The sequence below is a fragment of the Anastrepha obliqua genome, chromosome 3 (genome assembly GCF_027943255.1).
Source record: "Anastrepha obliqua isolate idAnaObli1 chromosome 3, idAnaObli1_1.0, whole genome shotgun sequence".
Taxonomy (NCBI): Eukaryota; Metazoa; Arthropoda; class Insecta; order Diptera; family Tephritidae; genus Anastrepha; species Anastrepha obliqua.
In genome coordinates, this window is record NC_072894.1 from 135,421,460 (window position 1) to 135,440,038 (window position 18,579).

At 36.9% G+C, this 18,579-nt stretch overlaps 1 protein-coding gene across 1 annotated transcript in view; it reads left to right on the plus strand.

The window, feature by feature from the left end:
- Positions 1-16,256, plus strand: part of LOC129242770 (venom dipeptidyl peptidase 4) — a 33,200-nt gene extending 16,944 nt beyond the window's left edge. The window contains exons 2-12 of the mRNA XM_054879601.1: positions 9,567-9,818; positions 9,900-9,959; positions 10,044-10,112; positions 10,179-10,829; positions 10,892-11,237; positions 11,311-11,424; positions 11,494-11,714; positions 11,787-11,956; positions 12,058-12,218; positions 12,406-12,611; positions 13,912-16,256. Of these exons, the coding sequence (XP_054735576.1) occupies positions 9,567-9,818; positions 9,900-9,959; positions 10,044-10,112; positions 10,179-10,829; positions 10,892-11,237; positions 11,311-11,424; positions 11,494-11,714; positions 11,787-11,956; positions 12,058-12,218; positions 12,406-12,611; positions 13,912-14,034 (2,373 nt within the window). The 3' untranslated portion in view covers positions 14,035-16,256. The remainder of the gene's footprint in view (positions 1-9,566; positions 9,819-9,899; positions 9,960-10,043; positions 10,113-10,178; positions 10,830-10,891; positions 11,238-11,310; positions 11,425-11,493; positions 11,715-11,786; positions 11,957-12,057; positions 12,219-12,405; positions 12,612-13,911) is intronic.
- Positions 16,257-18,579: the final 2,323 nt, after the last annotated feature.

Below are 18,579 nucleotides of genomic sequence, written 5' to 3' on the forward strand. Positions count from 1 at the left end.
GAAAGGTGCGGTTCGGTGAGTAACCAACACTAGAAAGTTTCCCCTTCTCTACTTAAGTTTTCTCTCCATTAGTACCAAATTTGTGTACGCTTTTTCTTGCTTTTAGCCAACTGCGTGTAGATTATTTCTACGTGAGATGCATAAAACAGTTGAATAGTTGGGAGTAGTACAAAATAAACAAAGAATGGGCACGTCTTCCACAACAAACCGAGTGGAATATTTACTCTTGTAATAACAAATTCTAAGCAGGCACTGCATTAATGCGAACAAATCTCTTACGCAATAAATGAAAATAAAAGTTATTTAAGCTATACAAAGCACGGAGTAAAGCCAATAAGAGTTGTGAAGCACCTACATTTATACGTACATAGATCTTTAACGCTGACAATAATACGAGTATAAGTGGAACACCAATCTGATTTGGTGATTATGGGTAAATACTGCACGAATAATGAGCTAATGGCATACTTTTTTTATATTTCTTTTCTAATTTTTTTGAAAGATCAATTTATTATTGAACTTGAGTTGTATTTATTTCCTCATATAAATCTTCTGTGTGAAGCCTGATTTGGCAAAAGTCGGTGGGAATAGAAAAGCTGTTCCTTAAAAAATTGTGAAAAAAGTGCCTTAATAACAACTCTGTGGACATATATGTATATATATGTATATGTATATACATATGACCTTAGCTTAGTAGGGGGGAAATAGCTCAAGCAGCAAAGAATTAAACTTACGTGTAATAATTCAATTAATACGCTTTGACAATAGTTAACTTACGTCTTTACCAAACACTTTGTGATTTATATTAAGTAATGCGAATTGCAAGGAATTCAGCGCACGCTCACCGCTTTGTTTAGCTTAGGTTTAGGCTCAACTGCATCATTAGAAAATTTGTTGGTAGTGAAAAAGTTTTTAACTATGGTGGTAGTAGTAGGAATATATATTTATTTTTCAGAAATTCAAACAAAAATTTACAATTTCTTTTGTTTACAATATAAATGTACATATCCATAAGGCATGATAATTTGTCGTCCGTCCTTGTGTGTAATTGGCACGTGCACCCTTTTTGGGTGTTTGGCCGAGCTCCTCCTCCTATTTGTGGCGTGCTTCAAGACGATGTTATTCCTACATGTTGACACCTACAGTTTCAAGCCGACCCCGAACGGCAGATATTTCTTATGAGGAGCTTTTTCATGGCAGAAATACACGGCGTAGACCGGGTGCTAGTAAATTGGATTCGTTCGATGCTGGCCCAAAGAATCGTTTCGGTGCGAGCAGAGGAAGATCTGCTGGTGTCATCTGGGGTTAACAGAGGCTGCCCCCAAGGCGGTGTGCTGTCTCCATTACTCTGGTGCATGGTAATCGATCCTCTACTCACCACCTTAAACGATTCGGGAGTCTACGCACAAGCATATGTGGACGATGTTGCTTGTTTGGTAACAGGCTCTTCGCTTATGAACATCTGTAGGAAAGTGCAGAAAACTCTGGATCGGATTGACACTTGGTGCTGTGCGAACGGGCTGTCAGCAAATCCCGCCAAAACTGGTATTGTCCTCTTTACCAGAAGGAGGAAGCTTGACGGACTCGTTCTGCCAAGGCTAAAAGGAGTCACAATCCAGCTATCCAAGGAAATTAAATATCTAGGAGTAATCCTCGATAGTAAACTCCTATGGAAATCACACGTTGAGACAAAGGCATCCAAAGCGCTGACAGCCTTCTGGCAGTGCAAAGGTGTCTTTAGGAAAACGTGGGGTCTCTCTCCTAGCAAGGTCCTATGGATCTACACGACTACGATAAGACCCATTATCACCTATGCATCAGTGGTCTAGATGAGTAGACTACCCCTAGTGGGAGTCGGGAGGACCTTATCGAGACTACAACGCACTGTGGCCATCTGTTGCACCGGAGCTTTTCCGACTACTTCAGGCCCGGCACTAGATGCTCTGATTGGTTTACCACCACTTGATGCTTTCATCCGAGAAGAGGCCCTGAAGGCCATCTGCAGACTGAAACACAGTGGGAACTGGTACGGCCCTTGTCCGGCATTGGAACACAGAGAAGGCATGGACATCGATCCAACGATTCTCTCCATGCCCCTTGAATCAATGCCATCAAGAGTCGTACTTGAAAAGAGATACAGTGTAGTGCTACCAGAGGCTGAGTTGTGGGGAGACTCACAAAATGAGCCCGGCAAACACTGTTTTCGCATTTTTACGGATGGCTCCAGGACCGAGCATGGCTCCGGCTCTGGGGTCAACGTGGAATCCAGCGGGACAAAACTGCATTTTGCTCTTGGAATGCATGCATCTGTGTTTCAAGCGGAGGTGTATGCAGTTCAAGAAGCGATGAACTTTGTTGTGGAAAAACGATGGAGAGGCAGATCTATATGTGTCTGCAGCGACAGCCAAGCAGCGCTTATGGCCTTAGACAGCCCTCAAACCACATCAGGGGTAGTGAAGTCCTGTAAATCCAGGCTGAACTATGTCGGCAGACATAATAGCCTGATGCTAACATGGGTCCCGGGACACGTGGGTATCGCGGGTAACGAGACCTCTGACTCCTTAGCTAAGATGGGCTCTGAAGCCAACTTCTTTGGCCCAGAGCCCGCTTTGCCACTCCCCTCTGCGGCCATCACGGCCACGGTTAGCAAATGGGTAACTACTACCCACAAGCGAGCTTGGCAGGCTGAGAGAGGCTGCAGATGGACAAAACTGATGTTACCTGTCATCTCCGATCGACTGTCGCAAACCCTTCTGTCATTAAGCAGAGGGGAGTGCAGACGACTGGTTGGACTGATGACGGGTCACTTTCTGTGGGCAAAGCACATGGAAAGGTTGGGCATCTCAGACAGTGTACTCTGCCCAGCTTGTGAAGAGGAGGATGAGACGGCGGACCACTTCCTGTGTATCTGCCCCACCTTTGCCTGAATCAGGTTTGAGGTCTTTGGCACTGATGTGTTAAGAAGCGACCATCTTGGCTCCTTGGCACCACAAGATCTACTCAGATTTCTTCGGAAATCGGGTAGATTTAAAGAAAATTAAAAGGGATCCAAGTGTAGTACAATGGACTCAATTAATGTCTGAGTGCTGCACTTGCTAGTTGTCCCGACAAAAAAAAAAAAAAAAAAAAATACACTCGGAGGTTTGCCATTGCCTGCCGAGGGGCGACCACTATTAGGAAAAAAACCTTTTTCATCATTTTTGGTGTTTCACCGAGATTCGAACCTACGTTCTCTCTGAATTCCGAATGGTAGTCACGCACCAGCCCGTCGTCTGTCCTTACATAAATATAAATAAAAAACCAATTAGTTAAATTCCACTGTCAAATAATGCTGAATCAAGGCACTAGGCCACCAACAATGTTTTATTCGTTTGATTGTCAAAGCAAAGTATTGGGAAACTAGAAAACAAATAATGAATTCGTCTTTTTTCATTCTGGGCTGACAGCCACATGGGCACGGCGAAAGAAAAAATATCAGCTGATTTACCAACACCACTTTTAATAGATTCGCCTTGTGCTGAATACAAAAAACCTAAAATTTTTCTCCAATTTTCATCATTTCTCCATTTATTGCGCTAACAATTTCTTTTCTTTTTAATTTTGATTTAAACAAAAATTTCTAAACTCAGCGAGTATAGGACATCTTCCGATGAAATGTTTCACCTTTTCTTCTTTGTTCAGATTGCAGAGGCTGCATATTTTGGAAACATTTCCGAATTTATTGGCATTCAACATAAGCAGGCCACATCGTCCTTTGGAAATCATTGAGATTTCTTCAATGTGCACTCCTTTTTTAATGCAGGTTGAACCCTTTGTTTACTCTAAGTATTTTATATGCGTGATGCGCAAGTGCCTTTTCGCTATGTTTTCTGGTGCGGTTGGCCTTTAATTTTGAAAGCAAATGTAAACAAAAGCTGTGCCAGTGCATACTATGAATGCATTCGACGAAAGTTAACCCGGGTTCTGAGCTCATTTCATTTAGATGTTTATACCAGAAAATGTTTTTTCGCATCCCATACTGTGACAATTTATGCGAAAACCTGCTTTCTTTATATTCATATCAAGATTTAAAAATATACTTTATTTCTTTTTTAAGTATTTTCATTGCAACTAGGATAACATGACATACATATACTCGCGAGCAATTTTTGTCGAATTTTGTTGAAACAAAAAATTTCACTTTTTTTTAATTATCTATTTTTTTATTGCTATCTGTTTGCTAACATTTAAGAATGTTTATACTTTAATCTAAGATACTCTACGGGACATGCATGGAATGCACCCAGTGGTGCTACCATTCCTGAATTTTTGCTGTTTGGCATAAATATCTATTGTAGATTTCCTCTTGAATCTGTGAAAGGAAATGGCATTGGTGGTAATTTCTGTAATTAAGGGGATTGAGTGCGCTTGGAGTTTTATATTGGTAGTCGAAAAAGTCTTTGCGTATTCTTTTTAAGCTTCATTTAACAAAAAAAAATTTAATTCGTAGAAGTCGAAAAATAGTTATAGCTGTTCAAAAATTAGTGAAAATAATAAAGAGATTCGCTATATTTTGAAATTTTTGTATAAAAATGGGAAGAATGCCACGCAAGCCACCACTGAAATTTGTGAAGTTTACGGAGACGATGCTGTATCAGTTCGTGTAGCACAACAATGGTTCATTCGCTTCCGTTCTGAAAATTTCGATGTGAAAGATGCACCTCGCTCCGGTCGACCTATCGTTGAAAAAGTCAATGAAATTATGGAAAAGATTGACCAGGACCGTCACATAAGCTGCCATGACATCGCCAAGGCACTAAACATTCATCATCAAACAGTTTTGAACCATTTAAAAAAGGCTGGTTACAAAAAGAAGCTCGATGTTTGGGTACCACATGAATTGTCTGTGAAAAATTTAATGGACCGAATTAACATCGGCGATTCTTTGCTGAAACGAAATGAAATCGAAGCATTTCTGAAGCGAATGGTAACAGGAGACGAAAAGTGGATCAAATACGACAATAATGTGCGAAAAAGATCATGGTGCAAGGGTGGTGAAGCTCAACAAATGGTCGCAAAGCCAGGTTTGACGCCTCGAAAGGTTATGCTGTGTGTTTGGTGGGATCGGAAAGGAATCATCCACTATGAGCTGCTCCAGCCTGCTCGAACGATTGATTCTACAATTTACTGTCAACAACTGATGAGATTGAAGCAAGCAATCGAAACAAAACGGCCAGAACTGATCAGCAGAAAGGGCGTCGTCTTCCATCAGGACAACGCTAGGCCACACACATCTTTGATGACTCGGCAAAAACTGGGAGAGCTTGGCCCTGACCTTGCACCATCGGACTACCATTTGTTTCGGTCAATGCAGAACTCCCTTAATGGAGTAAAGTTGGCTTCAAGAGAAGCCTGTGAAAATTACTTGCCGCAGTTTTTCGCCGAGAAACCACAAAAGTTTTACACTGATGGATTAATGTCTCTAGAAGAAAAATGGCAAAAGGTGGTCGACCAAAATGGTACATATTTGGTTTAATAAAGTTCATTATAAATATAAAAAAAAATTAGTTGAAGTTTGATTAGAAATACGAAAAGACTTTTTCGACTACCCATATATTGGGATAAGGCATGCGTTTTGATTTCTTCAGCTACTGTGGAAAATTTGAGATCGCGATGGATTTGGGCAATTGCGATCATTCTGAGAGTTTTCGATTGGAACCTTTGGAGTATTTACACTTATGAACTAAGATATACATATATTTTTTTAGCATTCTAAGCCTTCGCTAATAAAATGTTGCATTCCCTTAACACAAAACATTAAAGTCAGCGGAATTCAGTTGTTTAGTTCTATTTTCATCAGTTATTTAAAAAGGTGTTGTATAACTTTTCGCTAAGATGTTGTATAACTTTGTTTATATACTCTATGACTTTTTATATTAGCCTCTACTGGGTATTGGAATGAAAGTTATGATGATGAAGGCATTCGCACGTATTCAGCAGGCATTGTACGTAAAAACTTGGCATTACGCTATTAAATCTACTCACTAAAGTTACATGGCTTGCATTCAGCGGCTTTTTATTACTGTCTTTCTCAACTTACACACCGCTTGCATTTGAGTTGAATTTATTTGAATCTTCCCACTTTCATAGTCCAAGTAGCGTGCACGTACAATTGTCCAAGTATGTACACGCATACATATATAATTGCATACATATGCATAAATTTACATTCACAGTGACCAACAAGTTTGAAGCGCGCACATGAATTCGTTGCCAATTACATAAACTTGCGTCTTGCGGTCTGGTGGACTGGTGGTCTGGCGGTCATTGTTTGCCGCAAATGATGCAATGCCATTGTATATGCCACTTGCATGCAAGTAACCGGATAACGACTTTTCATACACACAGAAACACAAACAAGCATTAAATTCATTTTTATTTACACATTACCACTCACTTTCCCCAAGCAGCATTCATATCGGCGTTGTGCATTCGCCACTCGCATGTCAACTAGTCACTCAACTCAATTCGTTCCGATGCGCTGCACTTGTTTGTTGCTGCGCATGCGCTCACAATTCATTGACCGTCGCGAAGCAAACATCCACAGACCAGGCCCATTTGGCCAGGCCGTTAAGCTATCTCAGGCTGCCTGGTGGCACGCCACTTTATTGCGCTGACATACATAAGTGCATATGCACGGGCTTACATGCTTCTGTACAAACTTAACTTATGGTTGTGAAAAAGCGGCGCGTACGTGGAGAGAATGTCAATGTTGGTAGGTCTTTTCTTTGATTGAAAGAGTCTACAATTTTGTAACAAGCGATTGCTGCATTTCCGTTGTACTTTAGATGTGGCTTCCTTGATGCATATGAACTAATAAATATGAATATTTGTTGTATTGACTAAAATAATTAATATTTCAAGTGTTTTTGTAAATAAATATAATACATATATGATTTTCTATTTCAATGTGAGTGTCATATGAGATATTTAAAAACAAAATGGTTGTCGATTAACTATTTCGCGATAAAAGGTTTAAAGTCTTATATACTAACATACTTACAAGTGGGAGAGAATTATAAAAAAATCCTAAATATTTAATCTTAATTTAAGTTTTGTATAAAAAATATTGTTTATCAGCACGAGGCTCTATGTATATTTAACGCTGCTTGCCAATAAAAAAACGATGCCTAGCACAAGATATAGAATGAAATTTAGTGGTGGAAATATATTTATGCTCATAAAAATATCGACAGAAAACTTTATGTAACCCAAAAAGGGTTACGTTTAAGTAAATACTTTATTTCATATACAACTCCAGCGAATTTTTTCATTCCGACCTTACAAAAGTCCTTTTCTACTTCAACAAATAACCGGTAATCAGATTGGAGGTACTTTTTCAATAGGGTTTTTCGACAGATCACGCAAGACTGCAGTCAAACTAAATTCATAATTTTTTTCAGTATTCATTGACATATCATCATGCAAAGATATATGCCTCACTTACATTTACAAATCGGATATATGTATTACGAAAATCGACGCTCTGTGGAAAGTGTTCATCGCGCGCTCAGGCCAACATAAGTATGCACAATCGTCCTACCGAACCCATTATTCGGACAACCATCGGTGAAATTGAGAATAATTTTTCATTATTGGATGATACTCGACCGATTAGACTACGTGCAGACCGAAATTAAGAGAATATTTCGACTGTAAATGATAGTTTTGCAAAGGCCCGGAAGGATCGATTCGAGGCCGATCTGAACAACTTGGCCTATCTTATGGCACTACTTGGGCGACTTTAAGCAAAGATCTTGGTTTGAAAGCGTATAAAATAAAGCTAGTCGAAGGTTTGATCTTCCAAAGCGCCATAATTTAAATCGTTGGGCTTTTGAAAAATTCGTCGATGATCCGCATTTTAGAACACGAATTTTGTTCAGCGATGAGGCACATCTTTGGCTTAATTGCTAATTCAATAGTCCAAATTGCAACATTTGGACTGAAGAACAACCCGAAACCATTCAAGAACTGGCATTACATCCATTGAAATCAACCGTTTGGCGCGACCTATGAGCTGAAGGAGTCATCGGAGACGAGGCTGGCACCAATGTAACAGTGAATGCCGAACGCTATTGCGCCATGATAAATGACTTTTTTATGCCGAAAATTAAAGCCCGTGATATCCACATATGGTTCCAACAAGAAGGCGCTACTTGCCATGTACTGCGTCGCCATTTCTGTGAGGAATTTATCTCTCGTCTCGTACCAGTGGACTGGCCACAAAGATCGGGTGAAATCACACCTTCAGAGTTTTATTTGTGGGGATGTGTAAATTCTAAATCCTGTGTGGATAAGCCAGCATCAATTGAGGCATTAGAAGTCAACATCACTAAAATTCTTCAAGAGTTACTGACCGAAGTCCTCCAACGAGTCATTCAAAGTTGGTGTTTACGGATGGCCGAATTACAGAGCAGTCGTAGCTAACATTTTAAGTCCCTATCTTTAAAAAATAAAGATTGTCCAATCAATTTGAATTTTCATTGTTTTATTTCAATTTATAATTCGAGGATATTTTTCTATGAATGCCAAATAAATAAATATTAATTCAAACCTGGTTACAGAGAAATATTATTATTAAAGTTATGCTCTTTATTCTATAAGCATTTAATAAGCCATAAATTTGAGTACTAAAAAACCTGCTGGGAATTCTAGCGAAAAACTGTGGAATTGGGATAAATTTTTTTTTATTTTTTGCGTGAAATCCGAAAATAGGTTTAAATGGCTTTTGTTAGACATACATTTACATAAGAATAATAAACATTCAAAAGCAATTTTCTGGGGTATATTTTCCAGAAGCATTGAGGAAAACAATGCCATATTGAGGTACTACGACCCTTTAAGTGGCCACACAAAAAGTAAATTTTGGAGAATTTCTTCGTCACAAAAACTACAACAAGAAAAATTTGCTTGCCGATTCAAATAGTTTACTACTTTTTCTATAAGTACAATTTAATGATGTGTAGCGTCATACCTACATCCTTTGCTGGCTGTTTAGCAGAGCTTCTGCTCCAATTTTTGATGTCGGGTAGTCCAGAATTTAACCCAAAATCACATTGCCTTGCTCAAGAGGCGTATTGGGAGGACTGCAACACAAGTCTCAAAAATACCTTAATTAAAAAAACAATCCATTAAAAAAAAAAAATAAAAATTTTAACATTATAAAAAGTAACAAAATGTAACTTGAAAATCAATTCGAAGAAATAAAATAAAAAATTATTAAAATTAAATAAAAAATGTATCTTCTTCTTTACTTTTTGGCGAAATTCCGATGAATTTCCACTCTGGGTATGTTAACCGAACAAATGCAATAAAATTTATTAAGATCGGTTCATTCAAATCGAAATCATTATCTGAAAATATCTTGAATGACTTTTCTTTTCATGTTTATTAAATTTTTTTGACCTCCCTTTTGAGACTCTAAACAGTTGAAAATATAAATAAATATTAACTGAACTAAAAACCAACGCTTTTAGTAAAACAATTTTTACATTTTTTTAATGTCGCCCCCTGATCTCTCTTTCCAGAATCTGGGCTACTCACCCATGAAAATACGCAAGCTGCGTATCATACTCGGCACCATCTTCGCGCTAGTCCTGATCGCCACACTCGCTGTGGTGTTGACATTCATCATCAAAGCTGGGGATGATGATGATGTCACGCCAGACACTAAAGAGAACGGCGTTCAATTGGATGAGGTGATATCAGGTGCATTAGCGGCGCATCGCTTCAATGGGACGTGGGCATCCAAGTCAAATTTACTCTACCGAGAAGACAATGTAAGATATTTTATTTACGAAATTGGTATTTAGTTATAAGCGTAAACAAAATAAATACTAAAGAATTCGCTTAAATTGCAGACAATTGTCGAGTACGATGTGAAGACGAAAAAGAAGAAGGTTCTATTGTATGATGAGCACGTAAGTAGGGCATAGGATGAACTGAAATTATGGGCTATGTGCTACTCATTCTAGGTAACACATTTTATTGTTTGTGATTTTTAGCAACAATTTTCCATGTTTGAGAAGTCCGCAGATGGTGAACTGCTGTTATTGGCCAAGAATTTGTCCAAAGTAAGTTTAGTAGCACTGAAAAACAATAATTTTAGATTTACTCCAACCACGCATTTTCTCCTTTAGCACTTCCGTCACAGTTTCTTTGCGCAATACGACATCTACAATATCACATCTGGTCAGATTCAACCGTTAACCATCAATGGCGTTCAACACTTACTTCTTTTTGCACAGTGGGCACCCGTTGGCAATGGACTGATACTCAATTTCGACCGTAATCTGTACTATAAGACAACAGCCTACGCGGATGCCATACCAATCACAAGCGATGAAAACCTTGCCATCTTGAATGGTATACCTGATTGGGTGTATGAAGAGGAGGTATTCAGCTCGAACACGGCCACATGGTTCAATCCGACTGGCACACAAATCGCATTCATCAAATTTGACGACTCGCCAATACGTGCAATGGATTTGCCTATCTATGGTGAGGCCAATGATCTACGCTTCCAGTATCCACTCAGCAAATTGGTACCCTATCCGAAGGCGGGCTCCTCGAATCCGCGTGTCAGTCTCTATACTGTCGATTTGGAGCGTGCGGCACAAGGTTTAGAGTTTCTCACGCAGATTCCTGTGCCCAGTTCCTTGAACACTGAAACCGATTATATTATCTCGGCGGTGGAGTGGCTGGATAGCGAGCGCGTACTATCTGTGTGGATGAATCGTATACAAAACTTAGCGTATCTACAAGTGTTCGATGGTGTACGTCGAACTGAGGTACTACTCTTTGGGCATTTACCAGCGTTCGCAAGCGCTACAATTTCAATTTCTAATTTCAGATTTATAATATTGAATCCAAAACTGGTTGGGTCAATTTGTTTACGCCACCCTTGAAGAATCGTGACGGTTCACGCATAGCTTTTATACTGCCACAATTGCAGAATGACCAGACATATTATCGTCATCTCTGCGTACTCTCCACCAAAACGGCTAGCGGCACTGTCGAGATACTTACAAGAGGAAAATTTGTTGTTGAAAACTTACTTCATTGGGACGCGGATAGCGACATAATCTTCTATATAGCCAATACGGAACAGAGTTCCGAAGTGGCACAACTGTATGCAATCAAAGCGGAGTTGGGCCGTACACCACAGTGCCTCACATGTGACCTGCACGCATCGGGCGGTGAGTTTTATACACCAGCTCTCAAAATTCCCCCTCTCAAATTATTCTCTTATTATCTCTGGTAATATTACAGGTGTGCAGCAAACATACTATGAAGTTTCATTTAGCCACGAACGTCAAATGGCGATCAGTTCAGAAGGTCCTGGTGTACCGATGACTGTCATTTATGAATGGGTTCCCGAAAGTGGTAGGTTCGCATTTAATATGCCAAACTCCTTGTATTAATGATCTGATTGATTTCACTTGCCTCCATCAGATAGAGTTACACTTAGAAAACTCTTGGATTGGGAGTTAAACGACGAGTTGCATACCAAGTTGAAGTCGAAAGCTATGCCCACCCATGAAATTCATACCTTCCCAATTGCTGATAACTTTACTGCCAAGGTTATGTTACAATTGCCACCTAATCTCGATCGTAGTGGCAATACAAAGTATCCACTACTTGTAGATGTTTATGGTGGACCCGACTCTACCTCGGTATGAGCACTTATTCCACTGTTTTCCTCCTTTTCTTTTATTTATATGCTCGTTTTTACTGTACATTTGCAGGTGATCTCGCGTTGGATGGTCGACTGGGGCACATACCTCTCGTCGAACCAGTCTGTGATCTATGCCATGATCGATGGACGCGGTTCTGGCTCACGTGGCGATAAGCTCTTGCATTCTATTTATCTTAAGTTAGGTACTGTCGAGATCACCGATCAAGTGAATGTAACCAGGTGAGTTTAATTGACGGTGCAAAAATGTGCAATACTTGGAATCTTCATCAATGTAGTATATCTTATGATATGAATATGAATTTTTTTTTTACTGTTTTCAGGCAACTACAACAGAAATTTCCATTTATCGATGCCAATCACACTGGCATCTGGGGCTGGAGTTATGGAGGTTATGCAGCCGCTATGGCTTTGGCTAATGATGATACTCAAGTTTTCCGTTGTGCTGCCTCGGTGGCGCCAGTCACCGACTGGGCTTACTATGGTAAGTTAAAGTATTTTTTTTTTTAATTATCAGGGATAATAATAAAAGTTCATAAAACCATATCCGTTTTTAAGAAAAAAACTTCATCAATTTTAAAAAATCTTAAGCATTTCACTGAAACTAAATTTATTACGCTTTGTGTTATTAATGTTTTTAATGTTGCGCTTATTTTTGTTTACCTTTTCAGACTCCATATACACCGAACGCTATATGAGTCTGCCCAAACTGAACGAAGAAGGTTACTCAAGTTCTCAACTCACCACACGCGCAAATCGTTTACGTGGCAAGAAATTTATGCTCATCCATGGCACACTCGATGATAATGTGCATTATCAGCAGACTATGGTTTTGGCGAAAAATTTGGAGAGATTGGATATCTTGTTTAAACAGATTGTAAGTAATGATTGAGAGATGAATTTTCTCGTCTTAAGTAATTGAGTAATGGATGATTATGGCCAAGGATGATAGGTTTACGAGTTCTGTTCTTTAAGTATGGTGAAAGAGAATATTGTGAGGGGAACTTTGGCTGGCACGTCATTTGGGGATTTGGCAGCCGAATTCTGCACAATCATTTCACATGTATTCACACGCTCGTCCAATCAATCGAAGCAACAACATTAACACCATCTCAGATTTTTCACAACATCAAAAAACTTTTCACCAGAGATTACAGTGGCGAAGCGATAGCACTTCAATATTTTGACTAGTTTGACATAACTTTTTTAATGGTCATAATTATTTTAGAGAAATATAGTTAACTGTACTTCAGTACACATTGCATCGATGAAGATCCGGCTTGATTCTCGGCTTTGGCGTATGTCCTAGAGCCACACTCCACCACTCCTTTATTTGCTTCATAATGATGTATAAGCACCATTTCTCATCTTCCGTGCCGATTCGGTAAGAAAGGCACTGTTTATGATCCCGTGTTGCTCGATGGCGGGCGAGATGCTGAGAAGCAATTTGAAGGCGACTTTCTTTTTTTTTTTTTTTTTGTTGCGCTCATGAGGCACACAAGCTCCCAATTTTTCTAATCCCAGTTCATTTTTTTCGCCAATTCATGGCTGGTTTGGCGTCCCTGCTTCATCGCATTCAGAACGCCTTCCGTTGCGGGACGTGTCATCGGCGTCAAAGTCGACATTTTTGAACTTTGCAAACCATTTCCGTGTTGTAGACTCGCCTATGACACCTTCTCCATACACGTCGCATATGTCTTGCGCTGCTTCGGCAACTTTTTCACAAGCAAAGAAGAGCAGGTGTCGAAAATGTTGATTTTTGCCTCCTGGGTATTCCATTTCTAAGCCTCGAACCTAATGAAACATTAAATATCTCAAAAATACAATTAAAATAGTTTTGTAGAGCAGAAAGAGTTCTATCGAATGAATGCTCAGCCTTGGCCAAATAGCAAACAAATCGTGGTGAAATATAAATATAAAACGCTATGAACTTATTCCCCAACCCAATATATCGAGCCCTATTATTAGTCTTGTTTAACCTTTTATATCTATGAACCTGCTAAACTAACAGTTACTTTACTTAAGAGGAAAAGTGAGAAGGCTTCACATAACCACACAAAATCATTTAGTTTTATCTGAGTTCGAAACTCTATTTTTAAGTGACTTTCCACCCGCAGCAAATTAGGTGGTATTTGATTTTCAATTAAACTCCCTTTTTCCATCTCCACTACTTCCAGAGCTATACGGACGAAGATCACAGCTTAGCGTCGGTGCGTCCGCATTTATATCATTCGCTGGATCGCTTCTTCGGCGACTGCTTCAGCAAGAAAAGTATGATCGCGCGTTGGAGTGGCAAATGATTGTATCGTTATAACAACAGCAACAACAAAAGGCAAAGTAAGAAGCTAGCCATTTAGCGAAGGCAAAGGGAAGAAGAAGAAGAAAAAAGAAAGCAAAAGAGTAGCGTAAAAACAAACTGGTGAATCAACTAATGACAATATCGGTGGAAATAAAAATGTTTTTTAACAAAAATTACGGAGAACAAAGGGATCGAAAGTTAGAGAGCTAGAAACAAAGTAAAAAGGAAATATAGAAACAAAAACCCGGAGAACTAAATCAAAACGAAGCAGCTGCGCAGGAGAAAGAATTTTGGTACTTAACTAACATAAGTATGTAAGTGAGCCGCAGACTTTCAAAACACAAAATGCATACATACATCAGTAGAAGTAGCATTTATCTATGTGCATATGTGCGTATCTATTGAGTGAATCAAGCAACAAATCTGGAGAGATTCAGAATATTATGCCGCGAAGAGAATCAATAAAGCTACACATGTATGTATGTAGTGGGGACGCACAGCGTTGACAAATTTTATTAGCATTAAAATTGTAATACTACTTACAACAAAAAATATTACGAAGAAAAGGAAAATAACAAAGAAAACGAAAAAACAAACAGTGAAAGTAAATTACAAACAGTTAGAAAATGTCAAAATATCCAATTAAAAAAAACCAAACGACGGACAAAAAATATCAAAAATTTGAAGCATTTAAACCATTGGCGGTTAGACAAAATATTGCTTGCTTGAAAAATTTTGCAATAAGTAGTAGAAATTTCAGAAAAATTATTCGCATGGTAAATTCGTAAAAGAATACGCGTACATGAATATGTACATACACATACATATAAAACACTCCTGTCAAGTGAAGAGATTAATTGAGCATAGCTAGTTGTTGTTGTTGGTGCCTCAGTTCTATGAATATTAACTCTTTGTATGACAAAACAAAATCAAAAACATTTTAATTATTTTTAAAGCATAGAATTTTTAACAAATAATAATTCTTTAAATTGTTCACACATTTCAGCTGACAAAGAAATTTAAAACAACAAATGTGATCGTCGATGTTAAACTATTTTGTTCCCTGTTATTGTCAATTTTTTTTTTTTGTATTTTTGTAGCAGCACACACTTAAGCACACAATTCGAACTAAACTTAAAAAAAAAACATTTGAAAAAATTTTTGAAAAATGTTTTTTTACTAGAAAATAAGTTTGTTATTATTTTTTTTATGCTCATTAAATTTGTAAAGTTAGAGTTATATTAATTAACTCTATTAATTCTTAAAATTATCTGCTTGAACTTTCCACTGTCTTTCAATTCTTAAAAAAAAATCGTTTCCCGCTTTAAAAGCACAATATATAAAAATTGCTAGCAATTTTTATTTTTTATGATAAAAAATTTTTTAAAGGCCAAAAATATTTTCAAGGCACTCCACTTCCAATTGTATAGAAGTATTATTGAATTTATTTTTTTTCCAAAATTGAAAAAAAAAATAATTTCCAAACACTCCTTTACAATTACACACATTTGCAAATATTTTTCTTCTGTTTTAAAATTTATATTTTTTTTTTTTTGCTTCAAAAGCTAAAAAAAATTAAATTTTTTAACGGAATTCGGCTTTTGATTTAATTTTCAAAACCTGTACTCTTGTTCGATAAAAATATGTAAAACAGTGCCCGCTTTCAGTACGTAAAATATAAAAAATTTAATTTTAAGTTTTCCAAAAAATTTTCGTGTACATATTTTATAATATTTTTTAAATCAAAACACATATTTTGATGCGTTATTGAATTTTAAGCCACTTATTCGTAACATGAAAATATTTTATTTATGTCCATTTAAATTTTTGATCTTTCCAATACTCCGCAAATGGCGTAAAGAGCGATTGAATGGAAAAATGTAAAACTGAACTTTTTATTAGCAGTAGTAGCGCATGCGTAGATGCCATTATAAAGCAAATATTCTAAAAATTAATTAACAAAAAGCAAATATAGTAAAAAAATCAAAAAAAACAATACAAATCACTTCCGAAGCCGCTCCAAAATGGCGGAAAAGTAGTGAAACAAATTATTTTTGTATTTTGTATTTAGCTTGCAAAACCAACAAAACCACATCAGTAAAAATGTTTGATTTGTGCCAAAACATTTTTGTATAGAAATCTTAGTAAAGCAAAAAAATTTATCAAAAGAAATCTTACCCTGCCTTGCGCAGTAAAGCAGCAGGTAAATTAAAAAAAAAACAAGGGAAGTTTTATTTTTACCAACTATACACATTTTGTAAGAAAAATCAAGAATACTGAATTTAACATAAAACAACACAAACTGCAGTGGAATATGCGTACGCAACACAAACACATACATATAAACAGTTTTGAAAAACGAAACACGCACAAACATTCATTAAATACACACAAAAAAGCGGCATAGCGTGCAATGTTCGAAATTTTTTGCTTACTTACAAAAAACTTTTTTTCGTACTTCAACGCAACTATGTTTGTTGTACTTTTAATTTCCAGCTCGCGTATTTATCAGCGCTGTAAAATTCATTTAATTATGTATGTATGTGATTTATGTTGTATCTTTCCCCTCCTCGTTTGATGATCACATTTTTTCTCAGCTCACTTCTTTCTTTAGTTAGAAAATCAAGTATGAGTGTTCATACAACACAAATAGAAGTTGTTGTTGTGCGTACACACATACACGCATACATTTGCTGTATTCTTTCCTACTGTTTATTGATTTTAAGTACAAAAATGCGTTCATAGTGATAATTTAAAATTTGCTTCTGTTTTTTTCTTTTGTTTTTGGTTTTGTTGTGATTATTGTGCTTTTTTTTGTTTTTTTGAATGCTAAAACTTAATGATAATAATAATAGTGATGTTAAAAATGATAATAATAATTATAGAATTTAATAGTTATTGTTAATAAGCGTATGTATGTAAGTAAGTAAATAAGTATGTAATTGAGAGGAAGGAATAATAAAATTGTATAATAAATTAAAAATTCCGTAATTATCATCTAATGTGAATGTGTTTTCTTTTTTCGGAATGTGAAAAGATAAAAAGATTTTTGTGGGTTTTGTTTTTGGGAATTTATGAAAAAAGGATCTAATAAAGTATCTGAAATGGATATCCGAGGTAAGACAGATGCCATGCACTTAGAAAGGCAAAACAGTTATTGTAATAATAAACTCTGAAGACAGGAAATCGCCTGCAAAGTCTTCAGTTACTTCAGATGAAGTAGAAATCAATATTTGTAAAACTAAAAAAAAGAAAACACTGTAAATGTCACCGCCTATGCTGTCAATCCAGGGTTTCACTACTATATCTTCTGTTAAAAAAATTAATTCAAATTACTTTCTGTATTATTATTTACATACTGTTGACTTATTATAATATCTCCGTAAATCATATAAGATGCATTAACACCAAAACAAAATGTCTCTAGAAATCGGTGTGATTTGCACATATAGCGATGATAACTGTGTGAATAAGGGATGTGTTGAGAGGAGTAAAGAGAAAATTAATGGTTTCGGGAAGTTATAACCAAAAAATGTATATCCTCAACTACCGTACGCACCCTGTAGACTCCTTGCAGGCCATTTAGCAACCACCGCAACTTAGTACTACAGACTTTTGTCGTTCCTACCACAAGAGTTGTGCGTTACCAAAATGACCCGGACTAACATATATTCAGGCTGTCATAGGCTGTCACTTCAACCACTTCAGCAGTACTTCTCCAAAATGTAGTATGCTCTTACAACAGACTTTTATCCATTCTTGATCTAAAAGTGAATAGAAACAATCTCAAAAATAAGCCAAGCCGGCCGCTGTTGCCGAATGAGTTGGTGCGTGACTACCATTCGAGAAAGCGCAGGCTCGAATCTCCGTGCATCAACATCAAATAATAGAAAAGTTTTTTTTTTAATAGCAATCGCGCCTCGGCAGGCAATGGCAAGCCTCTGCCATAAAAAAGCACTCATAATAAACATTCTTTCGCTTAGAACATTTTTGTAGTTATGATCAAAAGTAGTATGACTGGAAGTAAAAGCGAATAGTAGTTGTTTTTGTTTTTCGATTTATGTTTATAGAGTATCTCTTCTAATTGTTTAATCGATTCAACTATAAGGCAATTCTTGTGCTATATCTATGAGACGCAATTGATATGAATAATTTTTCTCTTAAGTTGACTTAGGCGGTTATTTATTTATTTATTTTTTTTTTTTTTTTTTAAATTGGAAAACTAATGAATTACAATCACAATGATTTTAAAGCATTAGCGGCTAGGCCGTTATGTACTATAAGTATTTATATAAGTATATTAATATTCGTATATCATTTATATTTCAAAGTACAAATTAATTTTACAAATAAAGTGTATAAAACTTTTAATGTCTTCTGCGTTTACTTCGGACAGGGGTTCTTCTATTGTATGGCTTGATGTTGATTGCCTTATTGAATGCAATGCTTCACAATTTGTAATGATGTGCTTATTGTTTTTACCAAAAGTTATACGACTTATGTTTTCTGATTTAATCTGTAAGTATTCAATCAAACACATCGTTAA